Source organism: Polyodon spathula, chromosome 7 (assembly GCF_017654505.1).
Source record: "Polyodon spathula isolate WHYD16114869_AA chromosome 7, ASM1765450v1, whole genome shotgun sequence".
NCBI classification, from domain to species: Eukaryota; Metazoa; Chordata; class Actinopteri; order Acipenseriformes; family Polyodontidae; genus Polyodon; species Polyodon spathula.
This window is the reverse complement of record NC_054540.1, coordinates 18,244,395-18,263,017: the sequence shown is the minus strand read 5'-3', so window position 1 is coordinate 18,263,017 and position 18,623 is coordinate 18,244,395. Positions and strand designations below refer to the sequence as shown.

General features: G+C 34.9%; 1 protein-coding gene across 1 annotated transcript; it reads left to right on the top strand.

Moving 5' to 3' along the window:
- Positions 1-897: 897 nt before the first annotated feature.
- cradd (CASP2 and RIPK1 domain containing adaptor with death domain) lies at positions 898-17,187 on the top strand. Its single transcript, XM_041254811.1, has 2 exons — positions 898-1,594; positions 12,880-17,187. The coding sequence occupies exons 1-2, from the start codon at positions 1,291-1,293 to the stop codon at positions 13,173-13,175; spliced, it is 600 nt and encodes a 199-aa protein (XP_041110745.1). The 5' UTR covers positions 898-1,290; the 3' UTR covers positions 13,176-17,187.
- Positions 17,188-18,623: the final 1,436 nt, after the last annotated feature.

The window sequence follows — 18,623 nt, the reverse complement described above, 5'->3', positions numbered from 1 at the left end:
CAGTTAAACTTACTTATTTTTGTTTGTTATTATAATTTTATAAGTGATACCTGTGTACTGGCTCTTCTGTTTTCTAAGAATTGACACAGAGAAAGGGTTTTGGTACATAAACAGGCCTATATGGATTATGACATTAAACTGAAGCCTAAACATAAACTGACAGAAGACTATTTACTTTATTGTATCATTACAGTCTACCTAAATAACTATCACATTTCCAGCTTAGAAATGCAGTTCTGTTAAGAGGCGAGTTCTGGCTAAAATGTTTTCATGATCAAATTACAGCAACATCCCTCGACTGTATTGTCAAGGTAACGCTTACTGTTTGAGACCTTATTCTGGCCCATAACATTTTTTTTAAATAGTTATATAATTACTGTTTTGCTGCCTATATTTTATTTGCTGTAAATCTTTCCAGCTTTTATTAACATTTGTAGGTTTGCCATATTGCTGAAGAAATCAATATATTATTATTTTTTAGCTCCAGTGTATGGGCTTTTGTAATGGTGCATTACTGTGACAGTTAATAATCATTAAGCATGATTTTGAAATTACATAGCAGTCCCTTATTAACAACTACAAATAACTTTGATATGCCTCATCATTTATCTTATTTTGCTGTTGTTGTTTGTAATGTTCTGTAATCAATACAAAAGTTGACTATTTGTATAATAATGTAAAACTCACAAAATGCAATCCTTAGTTAATTTTTATTTTGAGTCCATCTTATCTCCAAATGTTGTTAATTGTGCAGGTTGTGTATTGATGTGCCTCAAAGGTCAACTTCAGACCTAAATAAAGTCTTTTGAACTCAGTTAAACTTAAACCTCAGTAGTTTTTGGGGAAGACTCTTAAAATCAGTGTACAGCTACCCCATATTATTATTATTATTATTATTAAATTGACAAAAAATAAAATAAATCTTAACCGTCTCATTTTCTTGGCATGTTGATGTTTCTGTAGGGAATAGTTTTTCGGTTACTCAGGGAAGTAAAGTGCTGAATGTTTTTTGTACCGTTCTAATGAGAAAACAAAGCTGTTTAAATAAGAATTAAATGCAAGATACGGATTATTAAAATAAATAACATTTCAAAGTAATCGCTAGGTCTTTGCTCCAGTACGACTACTTATGTTATAGTTCTTTAGGTTTTTCGATAGGTTTACCGTTGGTATTGGAGAGCTGTATGACCGCCACACTGGAACTTGGGAGACTAATTTCATATCCACCGTGTGAAATGAAAGTCCAGTGACTTTTGAAAACGTTTAATTTATTGATTTATTTAATATATCATGGATTTAAGACATAAAAATCTACTTAGAAAGCATAGACTTGAGTTATCTAATCAGCTGGTGGTTGGTGGCACCATAGTTCAATACTTGTATCAAGAAGGTATTTTAACAGAAAGCCATGTTGAGGAAATACGTGCACAGGACACCAATAAGAAGAAAACTATTAAGATGTTAGACATCCTTCCCACCAGGGGACCACGAGCGTTCGATACATTTTTAGAGTCCCTGAAGGAAGAATTTCCATGGATATTGGAAAAATTGCAAGAGGAGGCACAAAACGAGGACAGTCAACCAGGCGCTGCAGGTAATGTACTACATTTTCATACATATGTTTTTGTGGAATTAAGAGCAAATTATTTGTTACGACTGTAATAAAATTAGCAATTTGCAGATGTTGAGATTTTTTAAGGATCTCTTTTTACACTGAAGTGAAAGGAGCTTTTCAGTAGCTTTATCTGGTATCTAGTATATTTCATAAAATGACTTAATTAAAAATATATTAACATTTTCAGTTTTGTGAAATTTCATATCCTACACACATCTTTAAAAAAGATGACTTAAAAACAAAACATGTAAGGCTTTTATGTCTTGGTGAATTAAAAAAAAAAAAAAACAGATGTGCATTTCCAGATCACTACATGATCATATTATACGGCCATAATTTAAATTACAAAATAGTGATTGCATCATTTTTCAGACAGAAATACAAAATAATCTTGGAAATCAAAGAGCCTGTGTTTTAATTATCTGCAGCAGCCCTGGCGGATATAGATAAGTTGCTGTTTAGATAGGCTAAATTGAATAGTCAGTGATGGACAGAGTTTGGCAACGCAATTAAATAAGAGCACACTCTATGAGAGTAGGTGAATTGTCAATGACTAGCTTCAAATGAGAGCTGTACCTTGAGTTTTCTACAAAGTAGTTATTTAACTTAAACATTATTTAATACCTGAACATTGCATGTCAGATCTTTGAATTTAACGCTATTGCTACACATGGAATATTTCCTGGGCAATGTTAAATTCTCTAACTGTCATTTAAAGTGAAATCAACCCATTTTTACTTTACAAGAAGAAACGACTTATCAATTTAATGTAAACTACTAAGGGGTAGCAATGTTTTTGCTATTTGTGTTTATAAAATCCAACGGGGAGCTACTTTAGTACAGCATGATGGTAGTATGCCAATAGAGCTCACTGGCATTCTATGTGAAAATGCCCTGTGGTCCCTGCATGGTTTGGTTGACAAAGAATCCTGCAATAGAACCATGTGAGGACCCTTGCTCAAGTTTTAGCTGGTAATTGTTCTTACTGGAAAGTATTTAGTATAGCCCTTTAACAGCAGGTATATACCATAGAGAATACTCCACAAACATTCATGGAGTACCAAGTTTTATTTTAATGCTAGGAGTCATTTTTGAATATTCGAACAAACACCACTTGAAAAGCATCCATGGCTAAAAATGAACATGTGCACATACTAAAATTTATAAACGACCATGTCAAAAAGGTATCGTGCAAAAAAAACAATGTCTAAATGACGTGTGAAGTAAATGACACTCATTCTACTTTACAGAAGAGAGCACATCTCATTTCTTCAATACATTATTTGCTGGCTTATTTTACTACAGTAATTAAGGGATAATGACATTGTTGTGCTGCGTTATAAAGTAATAATGGTACCCCCGAGTAAGTCATGCGAGACAGGATGGTTATTTATGTTTTACTTTTCTCTGTCTGTACTGCAGTGCACTGAACGAGTAACATTTGTGAGAGCATGGCTCAAGCGTCTACGTAAAGCGTTTCATCGTTAAGCAGTGTTTTTACAACAGATGTAATGAATGAATTAATGCCATCTCTGTTCCTTTACTGAGTAATAACAAAACCATTGACCTCATAGAAAACAAATATGGCCAAGCTAGTTTGCTTTGTGTTTCAAAAAAAGTTTTGGCTAAAAAAAGGTTTTTCCACCCTGACTGGGAATATGTACAAGTTATTTTCGGAGTTACTGAGCCACACTTGGGCATAAAATAAATTAATCCATTTACTGTGGTAAATGTAGCTATTTTTCCATGGTTATTTTAAAATATGTGTAGCAAACAGTGTATTTAACTTTAAGGTGTCATTTACTTGATTGCTAGTATTTTTGTTGCTAAAAAATAAATACATTAAGTTAACAGTGTTTAAAGGGGAGACCTAAAGGGGATAGTATTTCGTGCACACTGTTTGTTCAGATTGGGTCAGAGGATCTGGTGTAAAACATTGTTACACCGTCCTGATATTCCAGTACGCACAGAAAACAAAAAAAAAACAAAAGCGCAACAACAACTTAATACTCATCGGCAAATGAGAATAAACCAATGTGACTCTCCCTCCACGTTTTATAATTACATTGTGATATGTTTTAAAAGAAAGAGACACTTAAAAAAAAATATTGTTCTTTGTTAAACAATATTGCAGTGGTTAGGTGGAGCTGTGGCTTTCATATTTTCATGACACAAACAAGCTTATTGTTTTTATTAGACAGCAGTGAATCATGCCGAATTCTCGAGTCCCTGTAAACACATAAGAACATAAGAACATAAGAAAGTTTACAAACGAGAGGAGGCCATTCGGCCCATCTTGCTCGTTTGGTTGTTAGTAGCTTATTGATCCCAAAATCTCATCAAGCAGCTTCTTGAAGGATCCCAGGGTGTCAGCTTCAACAACATTACTGGGGAGTTGATTCCAGACCCTCACAATTCTCTGTGTAAAAAAGTGTCTCCTATTTTCTGTTCTGAATGCCCCTTTTTCTAAACTCCATTTGTGACCCCTGGTCCTTGTTTCTTTTTTCAGGCTGAAAAAGTCCCTTGGGTCAACACTGTCAATACCTTTTAGAATTTTGAATGCTTGAATTAGGTCGCCACGTAGTCTTCTTTGTTCAAGACTGAACAGATTCAATTCTTTTAGCCTGTCTGCATATGACATGCCTTTTAAGCCCGGAATAATTCTGGTCGCTCTTCTTTGCACTCTTTCTAGAGCAGCAATATCTTTTTTATAGCGAGGTGACCAGAACTGCACACAATATTCAAGATGAGGTCTTACAAGTGCATTGTACAGTTTTAACATTACTTCCCTTGATTTAAATTCAACACTTTTCACAATGTATCCGAGCATCTTGTTAGCCTTTTTTATAGCTTCCCCACATTGCCTAGATGAAGACATTTCTGAGTCAACAAAAACTCCTAGGTCTTTTTCATAGATTCCTTCTCCAATTTCAATATCTCCCATATGATATTTATAATGTACATTTTTATTTCCTGCGTGCAGTACCTTACACTTTTCTCTATTAAATGTCATTTGCCATGTGTCTGCCCAGTTCTGAATCTTGTCTAGATCATTTTGAATGACCTTTGCTGCTGCAACAGTGTTTGCCACTCCTCCTACTTTTGTGTCGTCTGCAAATTTAACAAGTTTGCTTACTATACCAGAATCTAAATCATTAATGTAGATTAGGAATAGCAGAGGACCTAATACTGATCCCTGTGGTACACCACTGGTTACCACACTCCATTCTGAGGTTTTTCCTCTAATCAGTACTTTCTGTTTTCTACATGTTAACCACTCCCTAATCCATGTACATGTGTTTCCTTGAATCCCAACTGCGTTCAGTTTGAGAATTAATCTTTTGTGCGGGACTTTGTCAAAAGCTTTCTGGAAATCTAAATAAACCATGTCATATGCTTTGCAATTATCCATTATCGATGTTGCATCCTCAAAAAAATCAAGCAAGTTAGTTAGGCACGATCTCCCTTTCCTAAAACCATGTTGACTGTCTCCCAGTACCCTGTTACCATATAGGTAATTTTCCATTTTGGATCTTATTATAGTTTCCATAAGTTTGCATATAATAGAAGTCAGGCTTACTGGTCTGTAGTTACCTGGTTCAGTTTTGTTTCCCTTTTTGTGGATCGGTATTACGTTTGCAATTTTCCAGTCTGTCGGTACCACCCCTGTGTCAAGAGACTGCTGCATGATCTTGGTTAGCGGTTTGTAAATTACTTCTTTCATTTCTTTGAGTACTACTGGGAGGATCTCATCCGGCCCAGGGGATTTGTTTATTTTAAGAGCTCCTAGTCCCTTTAACACTTCTGCCTCAGTTATGCTAAAGTTATTTAAAACTGGATAGGAACTGGATGACATGTGGGGCATGTTGTCAGTATCTTCCTTTGTAAAAACTTGTGAAAAGTAATCATTTAACATATTTGCTATTTTTTTTTCTTCCTCTACGATTTTGCCATTTGTATCTCTTAAACATTTAATCTCCTCTTTGAATGTTCTCTTGCTGTTGTAATATTGGAAAAACATTTTGGAATTGGTTTTAGCTCCCTTAGCAATGTTCATTTCTATTTCTCTCTTGGCCTTTCTAACTTCCTTTTTGACTTGCGTTTGCAGTTCTGTGTACTCTTTCTGCGTACTTTCTTTTTGGTCCTTTTTTAATGCTCTGTAAAGTGCCTTTTTTCGCTGAATATTTTTTTTAATTGATCTATTAAACCATTTTGGCAATTTAGTTTTACATTTAGATTTGTCTACTTTAGGGATGTAATTGTTTTGCGCCTCTAGTACTACATTTTTGAAGAACAACCATCCTTCTTCTGTGGGTGTTTTCTCTATTTTACTCCAATCTACTTCTGTTAGTCTCTGTTTCATGCCTTCATAGTTTGCTTTTCTAACACGTTTCATTGCCAGTGCTGGTGCTGGTGCCAGCAGCTTTAGGGCTGTCTTGGTGTACATGTAGTCGTGAGCGAAGTAGCGTTTTGCTAATGAATTAGAGAGATTTGAGAAAGACATCCAAATTAAATCTCAACGTTTGTTTTTTTGGAAAGGATGCACAGCTGAGAAAACTTCAAATGCTTGCCACGTCAGCCCTTTTATAATCTACAGTGGGTTTGCTTTGATAAATTAGACAGGGATGCAACATTTTATGGGGAGATCTTTGGTTTGAACAAAAAGGCGCTTGGTGGCAGAGCACTTTCCTTTAATTTGGTTGCATTTTAACAAATGGGGGAGGTGGGTAGTGTGGAAAACAGCTTTTTACAATTAGTTTTGTAGATAAATAAGAGCTTTATTGTATTCTGATTATTTCTTGGCGATCACATGACTGTGATGTGAAAGATACCCCCTTTATTTATTTTTATTTATTTATTTTTTTTTTTTAAAGTAAAACACATGATGTTGCACTGGTATCTTGTTTTTGTTGGTGTTTTTTTGGGGGGTTGGTGTAAAACACCAAAGTGCTGATTATATACTTTGTGGGTGGAGTATTATGTAGGATATATGTTTTTGACATAGATTTTTCCAATATTAATGTTGCAAGGTAGCTTCATATTCCAAAATGTATAGTGTTTGGAATATGAACCTAGTATTTAAGAAAAGTTAGTTCTACTGGTAATTATTTTTTTAATTCAGTATGCAAAGGCATGTGGAGCACTACACCTGGGAGTTTCTTCATTACCCCTAAAAGCAAACATTTCAATATCTGGTAGATTCTGGCAGCAGCATGTGTCCTTCTGTGCCTTGCGTTGCAGTGTAATGTATTCGACTTGAAAAACAGTGCCAGCCTGCACACTCATTTTACTGCAATTTTCATCACTCTGCAATGCATCGACTTTTGTCTGTTATATTTTGCCCAGCGGGTCGTGTAAAAGCATGCTGAACACAAAAGGCAATCATTAGCATTAAACATTATACAAAAACAGCATTTGTGTTTTAAACAGATGTGGCTTTCGGCACAACGTGGCTAGAGCAGTGATCTAGAGGAGTATCCTATGGGATAGACCATGGTGAAATTTAATGCTGAAAATTTGGAATCTGAGTAAAACAAAACAAATTAACAGCTTATGACAATCAGATAACACCTAATGTAATGATCTAGGCAGTAACTCTTATTTGTTACAGCTGTACTTGTAATTGTAACCAAATATAACATTTCATTTTATTTGAGAATAATATTTTTTTGCAGTCATTTGCTTACGTGTGCCAGATGATTTGTTTACTGAAGCAGCATTTTTATTACTGAGTTTACCTTTTTTTTCTTTGCTACTCTGATTATGAATTGACAAGAATTCAGCCATCAAGGATTTGAATGTTGATGTTTGTATGTGTCAGCTGCAAAGCCTAGCCCTGTTCTATTTCCCTGCACCCTCTTAATACAAGAGAGTCCTGCAGTATCAAGGTCAGATACCAGTTATTACGTGCACCTTTCTAGGAAATGTTTTGGTTTTTCCATTACAGTAATGTTAGTGAGGTAGTATTTTATAGACTTTTACATGCTGTGTTTTACAGTAGCTTCAGTCTTCTTCTGACTTATTTATGCTGATGTTAAAGTCTCTTCAATGGGCTTGTGTTCAGAATAGAACCCAGAGTATAAAAACCCTGCTATCCTGCTTCTCAAATTCTTGAGACCCTCATTGACTTCATTCTTTATATACAGGACTCATGTTGCCATTTTTCACCACATTCTGGAAGAAACATTTGAGATTTGTAACATGAATAGGTTTTGAGCTTTGACGGTTTTGAAGATCTAAAAGAGTCAGTTAGATTCAATGTACCCCCTCGCTCTAACTGAGTACGTCTCGCATTGCTGTTGAACAGTCAGACAATGGTTCACATGCAACATTTTACCTACCAAGACAAAAAAAAAAAAACACCATGCACCAAGCAGCCTGAAGATCCAGTTAATCGGTAAATGTATTAGTTTATTTATTTTTTTACTTCATGGGGACAGTTTTGTTGGCCAGGTGGTCAACATTAGTACAAGGTGATTCCAAGTGCAAGGGAGTTAATGTGTGTTTACAATGGATGAATGAACCTGTGCAGTATGTTGCCCAACTTGCTCCCCTCAAATTTGCTATATAATAATCTAAACAGTGGTGAATCAACCTGAGCTCCCAAACCAACTGAGCAAACAAGAAATACATTATGATGTCAGGCAAAAGTGTATAAACATGCAAGGGTGAGAGCTATAGAATGAGACTCCATGTCAACACTGTTAACAGCTAGAAATCCTTTGCAATGAGATCCTATTTTGGAAAATAATTGGACAACACAAAGTACATGTTTTCAGGAAAAGCGGCTAAAAAAATAAGGCACAAAAAATGTTCAAAAAGTAAAATATGGATAACAATATGATCTATTATTGAAACCAGGCCTTCAAATAGATCTAGCTTGTGGGTCATTCCATAACAACTCAACCAGTACCATTGCCTGTCCGTCTCAGATTTTCCTAGAAAAATTCACTTGGGGGTTTTCAGACACGCTGAGTTCAGAAATGATAACCCTTTTTTTTTTTTAATTTCCCCTTCGACCTGTGTGACCTTGTAAAGGTCAACCTAAAGACAAAGGAACCTTTACCAGAAAATCACCCTGGGTACAATTTAGATGCTACCATTATGTGTAGCACCTCGTTCTACTCATATTGAATAGGGCTTTTCAGAAAAAAAAATACTAGGACCCTACTCACTTCTGGCAAATTGCCAGATGAGGGGTAACTGACGAGTTTTATTTGAGGCTATCACGTCAAGTACGTCAGTGGGTCTAAAATTATCATTATTAGTTTATTTGGCAGGCATCTTTATTGCAAAACAAAGCACTGTAATACAGTATTTGGCAGTTCACCAAACAGCATTCCAAAACCGTTCTTGCTGTGCTTTCTCATTCTACGCCAAAAGTAATCTGACAGTTAATTATTAATTTTTTTATTTGCACTGCCTGTGTTAACCTGAGACAGAAACAACAAGAAGGCACTCGCACAAATACAAACTGGCTTTGGAGGTCAGCAAAAATATCTTATTTCAGCTATTTAATGGTACAGTAATTCTATTAATACATTGCTTTCTTTTATTTAACATGGTTAAACTGGGCAGTTATATGAAGTGGCAGCATGTAAAAGTGAAACTGAATTCCCATTCTGTCCTGCTAAGAGCTTAATTTACTGTTTTACAACCACAATTTCAATCAATACCGTTGAGTTGGTAGCAGCATGTGTAAATGCCACATGTCCGTCAGTTATTAGATAGTGCCATATCTTACAGGATCAGATGTGAATGGGTAAAATTATATAGAACGTGCGGTCCTTAGATACAGTTCTTGTGTCTTTTTTGAAATTCATTACTAACTGGACAAATTGCATGACTTTGCTCTGATTCTAATTGCACTGCAGAAGAGTTTATGTATATACTAGATGAAGTCTCTGCTGCTTCCTGTATCTGTGATATATTGTAGCAATACCATTTTGAATCACTTTTGCATACATACTGACATCACCTTGTGCCCAACATAATTGTTAGTACCTGTAATTTCCACAATAAAGGTCTGGTGTTTTTATTTTTTATGTACAGAACTTTAATTTATGACTTGAAAAGGTCAAATTAATACAGAACTAAAGAATGGATCTACTGCATATGAAAAGCAGGCACTGGCACTGTATAAAACTGGAATGTAAAAAAAAACAAAACAACAAAGCTGTATGACTGAAGTGTTTTTAGTGTAAAATGTGAAACAGCTTTCCCGTTGAATTTGTTAAACCATCATAACTAGCTGTAAAACTGAGTGAGGATTAGAGAGTGCTTATAATTGTTTTATTGGCTAACTGTTGGTTGCTCAAGTTCTACTCCAGTAGTTTTATTGGTCTGCTTTCCAGGAATCTTGGCAGCGGGAGACTTCCTGCCCGGAATATAAAACATGATGTATTTCAGTGGTGGGCTGGGGCAAGGCACAGAAAGCACTGGAATGGAAAATTTTGCACAGTGCAGATTCGTTATTCCTGTCGCCCTTATTTAGGATAGGCCTATTAACTTCTAGCAATTTGAAAGCCCGGAACACGGCTGACAGAGGCTGGGTGTTATTCATTTTATTTCTAAATCGCAAATTCCCTTCCCACTAATGCATTTGCTTTGATTTTATGACTAAACTGCCATGAGACGTATAACAAAAGTCAAAGTGGTTTAAAGAAATACCCATGAGTAAAATAGCCAAATTGCCCATACTTGCTTACAGTAGGTCTACAGTAATATTAATGTATTTTACATCACAAAAATTATGTGTTACACAAGGCTGCAACAGCAGCTGCTGTTGCTGTACAATCCTCCGAATGCAGTAGATATACCCACTCTAATGTGCATAGATGATCTGTCCTTTAATTCTCTTCTCTCTCTCTCTCTCTCTCTCTCTCTCTCTCTCTCTCTCTCTCTCTCTCTCTATATATATATATATATATATATATATATATATATATATATATATATATATATATATATAGTGAGCGGGTAGGTGCACACGAAGAAAACAAACAGTAGTTTCCAAAACAAAGCCAGTCTTTATTCCAATATTCTATACGGCTTGCTCTTGTATTGCAATGTCCAAAAGAAAGTAAACAACAAAACACAAAAGATTTAGAAGTGAGTAGTTTTTCGAGATTTACGATTATACTGTATTTACAGTATAATCGTAAATCTCGAAAAACTACTCACTTCTAAATCTTTTGTAGTCATTTTTGTATTGCTTTAGTATAAATACATGTTAATTTGGATTCATATGTTGTTTTTTTCTGACTTTATGTGAACGAAAAGACACACATTTGCCCGTTTCCCCATTGGAAATAGTGATATTTTGAAATATCACTGTCCTGATCACAAAAGCAAAGTCTGTGGGGAATAATAGCCATGTTCTATACTTTTGAGGCATAAGCAATTAGGAAATAACTCTTACTACCCAGGAACAAAAAATAAATAAATTGTTACACGGTGTAATCATCTCGGCTGATAAACTGACATTTTATGCAGTTTGTCAAGTGCTACGTGGGTGGTCTTAACGGGATACAGTTCATTTGCAAAACACCGATGTCACCAAATTTTTCTTCAACATAGTCTCATACCAATGCACACAAAAAAAAACACTTAAGTACACCTATTTGATAGCTGTCATCAGTCAATTGACAATTGATGGCTTTTTTAGATAGTATCACAAACTGTCTCATTCCAGTTACTGATACAAAACATATTTGTCCCGTAGTAAACTATGTATTTGTTTAAATGTAAAGAACTACTAAAAGTACAGTATTTAAAAACTGCTCTTTAATTTCACTGTTCATTTTCGTAATGTGATGTCATAGACAAATGTGAAACTCGGTTTATATTATGACCTGCTTTATATCACAAATTAGCTGTTAAAATTTTACAACCACACTCTCAAACACACAACAATTTTCTCCATCATTTCAGCCCTAGTGCAGTACATGATATATATATATAGAAACTTTAAAATGAAAATGAAACACATTTTTAAGAGTTTTGTGAGATGCAATACAGTACAAGCATACCCTATATGTGTGCACTTTAACTAAAATATCATCTGTAATGTTATCTTTTAATAGTTGTAACAGGTGCTGTAATTTAAGAGCTTGTTTTAATCTCCACATGGCTGTAGATGGTTTTTTAGCAGGTGCTTTGGAAGTGATATCTGATACCCTTTTCTTGTTATAAAGCTGACCAAAAAACATTAACTAAATTGTTTTTTGTTTTTGAAAACAGCTATTTTTATCAAAAGTTAATCCCCCTAGAAGGTAGCAGCAGAACATTTAATCTAACTACTGTTCTCAGTAGTACCAAGAACAGGTCAAAGAAAATGAAGAATATGTTTTTTGTTGTTGCTTGGTAACCCAAAATCATGTATTTCTAATACAAAGACATACTTTAACATTTTAAAACCCTACAAAAAAAGCTAGATTTCTAGTTGGCAGTTCAATAGTGGGTATCTTTTGTCTTCAAAACTTTTGTTCGAGTAACACAAGGTGCATTTTGGTTCAAACTGTCAAGGTTCAAAGAGGATTAGAAAAGAAAAAAAAAATAGAAAGGGTATTGTACTACATGCTTTATAAATTCGACATTTGAGGTTTTGAATATCATCTTTGGATTGAACTATTAAAAAATATCAATATCTCACAGTATTTCAATTATAAATAAGTGTTTTATTATCTGTTTAATAAAAATGACAAGACCACACAGTATATCGTTAGTGATATTTTCTCAAACTTTTACTTTTTGTCGGGTGTCTTGAACAGTTGTATATTTTACATCTAGCTAGGCCATGCATGAAATGATTTTAAAAGAAATCACAACAGTGCATTCTAGATTTCTGTTGATGGTTTTAGCGTTGGAGATATTCTACATGTGCTTCAGGTTATATTTGAATTCTGAGTGAATCAACATTTTTAAATCATAAAACCCTTTTTTAATTTTTTTATTTGGCCTTTTACTAGCAAGAACTTTTTAAGCTCTTTTTAGTTCAATATGTATCAGATACTGTGCTGTCAGTCTCTTGAACCTGGCTTTGATTATCCTGTCAGATGAGGAATCGGTTGAGGAGTGCTGTGATGTCAGGATGCTGTTGGAATACATTTCTAAACTATACTCTTATTTACCAACACTGTTTATTTTTATTAAGATCTTGCCCTTTTTATTGTGTGTCTGTTTCTATTTGTGAAATATGAAGGGTCTTTTTATTTAAAAAAAAATGCTGTCTGTAGTTATAATCAATCTTTTTTTTTTTTCAGAAAAGCAGAAGATTTCAGAACAACTACTGAGCACTGTGCCCACTGAAAAGCAATTAAACAAACTCTCTGTCAGACTAGGGCCCGAGTGGGAGAATGTCTTGATAGAACTTGGTTTGACTACTAATGAAATCTACCGATGCAAAGCCAATCACTCTTGTAACGTGCAGACCCAGACCATGGCCGCCTTGGTGATGTGGAAACAAAGGTTTGGGAAACAAGCGACCATGCAGTGCCTGCTCAATAGCTTAGAGGCAGCAGAAATAGACCCCTCTGTAATGGATGATATATTTCAGTGAAGAAGGAACCAAATTGCTGGAACTGATTGAGGATGAAGATTGACAGTTTTCTGTCCAAAGAAGACAAAACTGATGGGTTTCTCTAAAGGAAACAAACATTCCATATCAATACCTTTTAAAATGTGGTATTTGTTGTCATATGTTGCAATAATTATTAAATACTATTCTGTCAGCTTTCATAAAAATAGGGGATGGGGGCTGTTCAATTCATCCAATCCCAAGCTGTCCAACCTTTTGGCCAACTAAGCCATGTTAATGATCAGTTAGTTTTTAAAAAAGCCAGAAAATCACAAACACAAACTGAGTAAAACTAGCATTTTCAGGCTGCAACTTTTAGGAAACTCAGTATTAGCAAAGAAGTCTCACTAATCTTGGATACTTAATATTACCCACATAAGCGTATAACATTAGCACTAACTTGGATCTGTGACACCAGTCAAGTGTTGTGCCTGTCTCTAAAGTGTATTCTTGTCTGAAAAAATCTGTAAAATGGTATAAACAGCGGTGGGTATTTAGATCTGCCACCATTTGATCAATTAGATAGACCTTCAAGTGTTTGCTCTTGTCTCCTGGTGCTGTTTCAAAACATGAGCCCGCTGTGAAGGAGACTTATATGATTAGCTCAACGTATGTAAGCCTTAAAAATGGTGTAACATTCTTGTGAATATGAAGCAAGCCATCTTAAAATCGACAAACGTTCAGCATTCTCTACAGTATTTCAGCCAAACTGTGGGGTGCATTTCTGAATATTGGCACATCTAAGTTTAGCTGTGAATAACATTTTGGGAAAATATTTGCTGAGAAATGATTATTTGTATTCATTAAAGACTAAATATTGCTTCATATTCACTATATAAATGTATGCTTAAATTAAAAGAAAAAAAATAAAATTTACCTGCTTAAAAAAAGATTTGATATCCCCTGTGATAGGATTAATACTTTCTCATGACACGTGGCAGTTTACTTCAAGTAGAAGACAAGGCTCAGAAGGTTAGCCACTTGGCATGGAGCATAAGTGGAAAGAACATCCTGTTCATGGATATACTTTGTATATTTAAAAGATGTAACCACAGGATAACGACAAACAAGAACAAAAACCATGCTGCACACAGGAAAACCATTGGAGACAGTCTCAGATCATTCCTAAATAATGTCTAGCATGCTAACATAATATATGTTTTAAAATTCATTTGCATTCCTAAATACCAATTTGTTGGAACTTTAAAATATATGAACATTGTCCATTAGAAATAGCCTGAGATTCACGCTCCATTCTCTTGTATATCAAGTATAGGGATCAAATTTAAAAGTTTTAAGGAAATACCAGCTTTGCATTTAATATTTTGATAACAAAAGTTTCACATGGATCTACAGTTTTGAAATGTAGGATTGTTTGATCTGAATTCAATCTTTGTGGGAAAGATCAATCAAGAAAAAATCTGTATTTTTCAAACATGTAACGTGAGTAAATTCTATTTTACTTGGAAATTGTATACACAGGTTTAAAAAAAAGTTATGTTTTAACATCGTTGCATTCTACCAGTAACCAATTTATAATAACTGTCTATTCATCGGTTTTAGTGTATTAATTGTCTGTACAAAATAAAGCTTTACTGGGACCAAGAACTGGTCCAGAAACCCCTACACACTTACACTAACCCTAAAACTGATTGTGCTATTCCTGAAACCAATGCTCTTTTGCAGTACTTGCTGTTTAAATTAATACAGTGGAGCATCTCAGTATCCTTGTCATTGTAGAGGGAAATACTCCACAAAGAGAGATGCTACTGCAAAACTGCCTTAGATAAAAAGAAAAAATGCAATCTTTATCAACGTTTCCAAGGCCTTTGTTCTTGGAAAAGATTGCCTGCTTTTCTAGAAGCATAGATGTCTGTATAAATCACCAATTTCCTTGAAAGTGAGGGAAGGTGGATAATATGATTGATACCTTACATCATAAGGGGTACTGTCAAAGCCTCATATGCATAGGAGATTAACGTGGATGCTATACAATAGCCTGCAAATTGTTCAGCATGCAGGTGTTAGAATTCCTTTTGTTCATCATAGAGATTAAACTTTTCCACCAAAATAAATACAATTTAAAAAAAAACCCTATTCACGCTGTCTTCTCAGGACAATTGAATGGTCTTTGGCACTGGCAGTGATGCAGACCTCATAAGTACACACTGTTCATGCTGTCTGTCCCAAAAAATATAAAACTGAAGCAGTTTTGTGAGAGCAACAACCCATTCCAGAACTAGCAGAAGAAATGGGTCTGGTTGTGTGTGACAGTGCAAGCATAATACAATAAGTAATTGTACAGAATGTTTAAGAAAAAAAAAAAAAAAACAGAATCAGCATCTTGAGTTTGGATCACAATTGAAGTTTAGAATCTGTTTATTCAATTGTTGGCAATTTACTGAATATAGTTCAATAGAAGACTCATGGGTATGCCCTTCATGGGGAAAAGAAGGTACAGCACCATCTTTATCCTTTTATTAAGTTGATCAGTGTTGCTTACATTGCAAAAGTGTTTCTGAGACCGTTCCCCTAGTGAAGGCTATTTTGCTACAGATAACAAACTGGGAGAGCTGATTGTCTTAAAGTATAATAAGTGGCATGCAGCTGATTTGTTAAAATTGACCTAGTGTATTACTGGATAAACAACAGGGGTGTGATTGGATTAACTTTACTTGCTTTATAATTTTATTTTAAGCAGGGTTTTGATAGGTTGGAATATAACTGTGAATTAGGAGAATTTTTCTGCTGTTGGGTGATTACATATGCATTTAACTAACATTTAATTTATTGTTAATCTTAAAGGTATCGATTATTGATTATTTGATATAGAATGACAATTGCAGAATAAAACAGAAATCAATGCTTATTTCTTAGAAGGAACAAGGTGCAGTTTAAGGACAATGTCTAATCGTATTTTCTTTACCAGAGAATTTTGAAATGCGCAGGTAGTTGTAGTTCTTGCGAAAATGAAATTTCAATTGTCTACAGAGTAGAAGAAAGCTAAGCTATTAAAACTCAACGTTTAGGTGTATCACAATCTGTCCAGATTTATGACATTTTTCCTTTGTTACGGCTTTCTGTACACCACGTTGATAACCTTGCATGTAATTTTAACAATCTTAATCCTCCCTTTGAAACACACCACCACTAACAGGAAAATAGGAAAACAAACACACCACCCACCCCCACCTGATGGCACCCTCGGCCCCCTAAATAACACACACAAAAACATGCACACACCACCCACCCTCACCTGATGGTGCCCTCAGCCCCCTAAATAACACAAAAAGACATGGTCGCCACACACTCCAGCATTGGCAAACTGACCCTGCATCCATCTAGCATCCATAACTACAAATGGGCTGTGCTGCACTGCCACCTGTCATCGACACAGAACAACAACCACCTGATCAACCACAATACTTTGTAGGGTCCAGTAAAGAGGGGTGTTATGTATACTTTCTGAGTTGGTGAAGATGGTATTAGCTACTTAGGTGACCCTTGATCTTTAAGGAATGGCAGTATCTGCCGTTTTATTATGTGAATGATTCTGTATTTGGAAATTTTATTAAAAGGTTAAAATCAAACAAGCCATGTTCCAGTAAAACCATGCAAACACATTACAGGTTTGGAAGCAATAACCGGAATGACAAACGTACTCCTGTCTTTCAGTTTCTATGGGAATTATGAAGGTTACAGAGCCCATTCAAAATGTATCCAAACCAGCTTTACAGGGGAAAATGTAACAAGAAAAACTTCTGAATAAACACGGAAAACAAAAAATACATGATGTGGCAGGCCACCAGTAACTACCTGTAGAGAAATAAAATCTGGACACCTGAGTGGTGTTTCAACTACAAACCCTCTGTGTCTCTCGTTTCTCGATACCCACACAGTAACAGAACTCCCCTGCATATACATATTCAATAAAAAAAAAAAACATTCTCTTCTGTCCTTAATTAAAGGTTACAACAGTCAGCCTAGCATTCTTCCTTTTTTAAAATGCGAAATGTTTTCTGCAGTTCTGGCACAGCTCTACAGTTGGTGATCAGCATGCCAATCGAATGCATCAATTTTTCTATCTGACATTGTAAAATTAATGGTTGCCTGAGAGCATTATTTGCAAAGGATACATTATTTTTCTTAGTGAAACTAAGTGAAACCTAAGGCATCTTTCACTGTTGATTGGGAATGACTGAATGAGGGCAAAACAATAAAAAAAAAAAGTCAGAGGGCATGGCCTGATTTCCAGAAACTACTGAGCATTTCTTAACAGAAGACATACAAAACTTCATTAGAAAGTGTCTTGAGTCATTTATTCAGCATGACATTAATTCAAAATGTTCTTTTAATTTCTGATTTAAATCTCTGTAAGTTTCCAAAGATGTTGTTTAAATGTGCTTTAAAATATTTGTGGTGGATCACTGGTTTTTCATAGTTAAATGAAAGGGCATAAGATCAATAGATTCTAGAAAGTTTGAAGTGAGGAAATATGTTAAATGAAACAATGCTGCCACTATACAAAGTTCCGCAGTGAACCTCACGCATTATGGAACCAATTAGTAACAGTAAAAGGATAGCTTTGATGGAGATAATATTCAGGGCCTTATTTGTGAAGCATTACAGTTGTGTGCCATTACATATATCAGATTTCAATGCAAATACCAGCATGCTAAAGCCTTATGAGTAAAGTCCACTGTAACGCTAAGTTGGAATACAAAGAAACGAGCGGTACACAATAACGATACAAGGTTACACAAGTCTTGCTGTAGGAGGGGCTTTCACCTGTACAGCAATGCTGCTACAGTTAACCCTATGAAAATTAAAAAAAAAAAAATCTGACAGATTAATTCATTTTAATATGTATAGTTTGAAAAGGTCAAGGATTTACATAACAAATGGTCAACATGTTACCACAATTTTTTTAACCCAACATAATAAGCAGCCAATGAAATTGTTCAGAAAGTTGAGGATCAATTAAAATTGTCACTAGTTTAAATATTCCATCAATCTCACCCACTTTCCATTTTTTTTTTTTTTTTTTTTTTTTTTTTTTTAAATAGACACACGTGTTGCAGCAAGCACATTTCCATTTTGTAACAGACATCTGGTACTACACTAGGGTTAAGAAGTTGTCAGTTTCCTTGCCTTGCCTTCTAGGAAGTCTGTTACTCCTTTTACTTCTGGCAGGGGTGAAATTTTCAACAAAAAAGTGCAGGTACTCATATGCGCAGCCAGTACACAATACATTTATGAATACAAAATAAGACTTAAAAAAAAAAAAAAACCTGATAAAATATAACCAATTCATCATAAACAAAGAAACTGAAAATACTGAAAGCTTTGTAGATGTATCATTCAGTCATGTAATGTAATATAACACTTAAGTTAAACATTACATGATAACAAAGTATTAAGAAATATTAC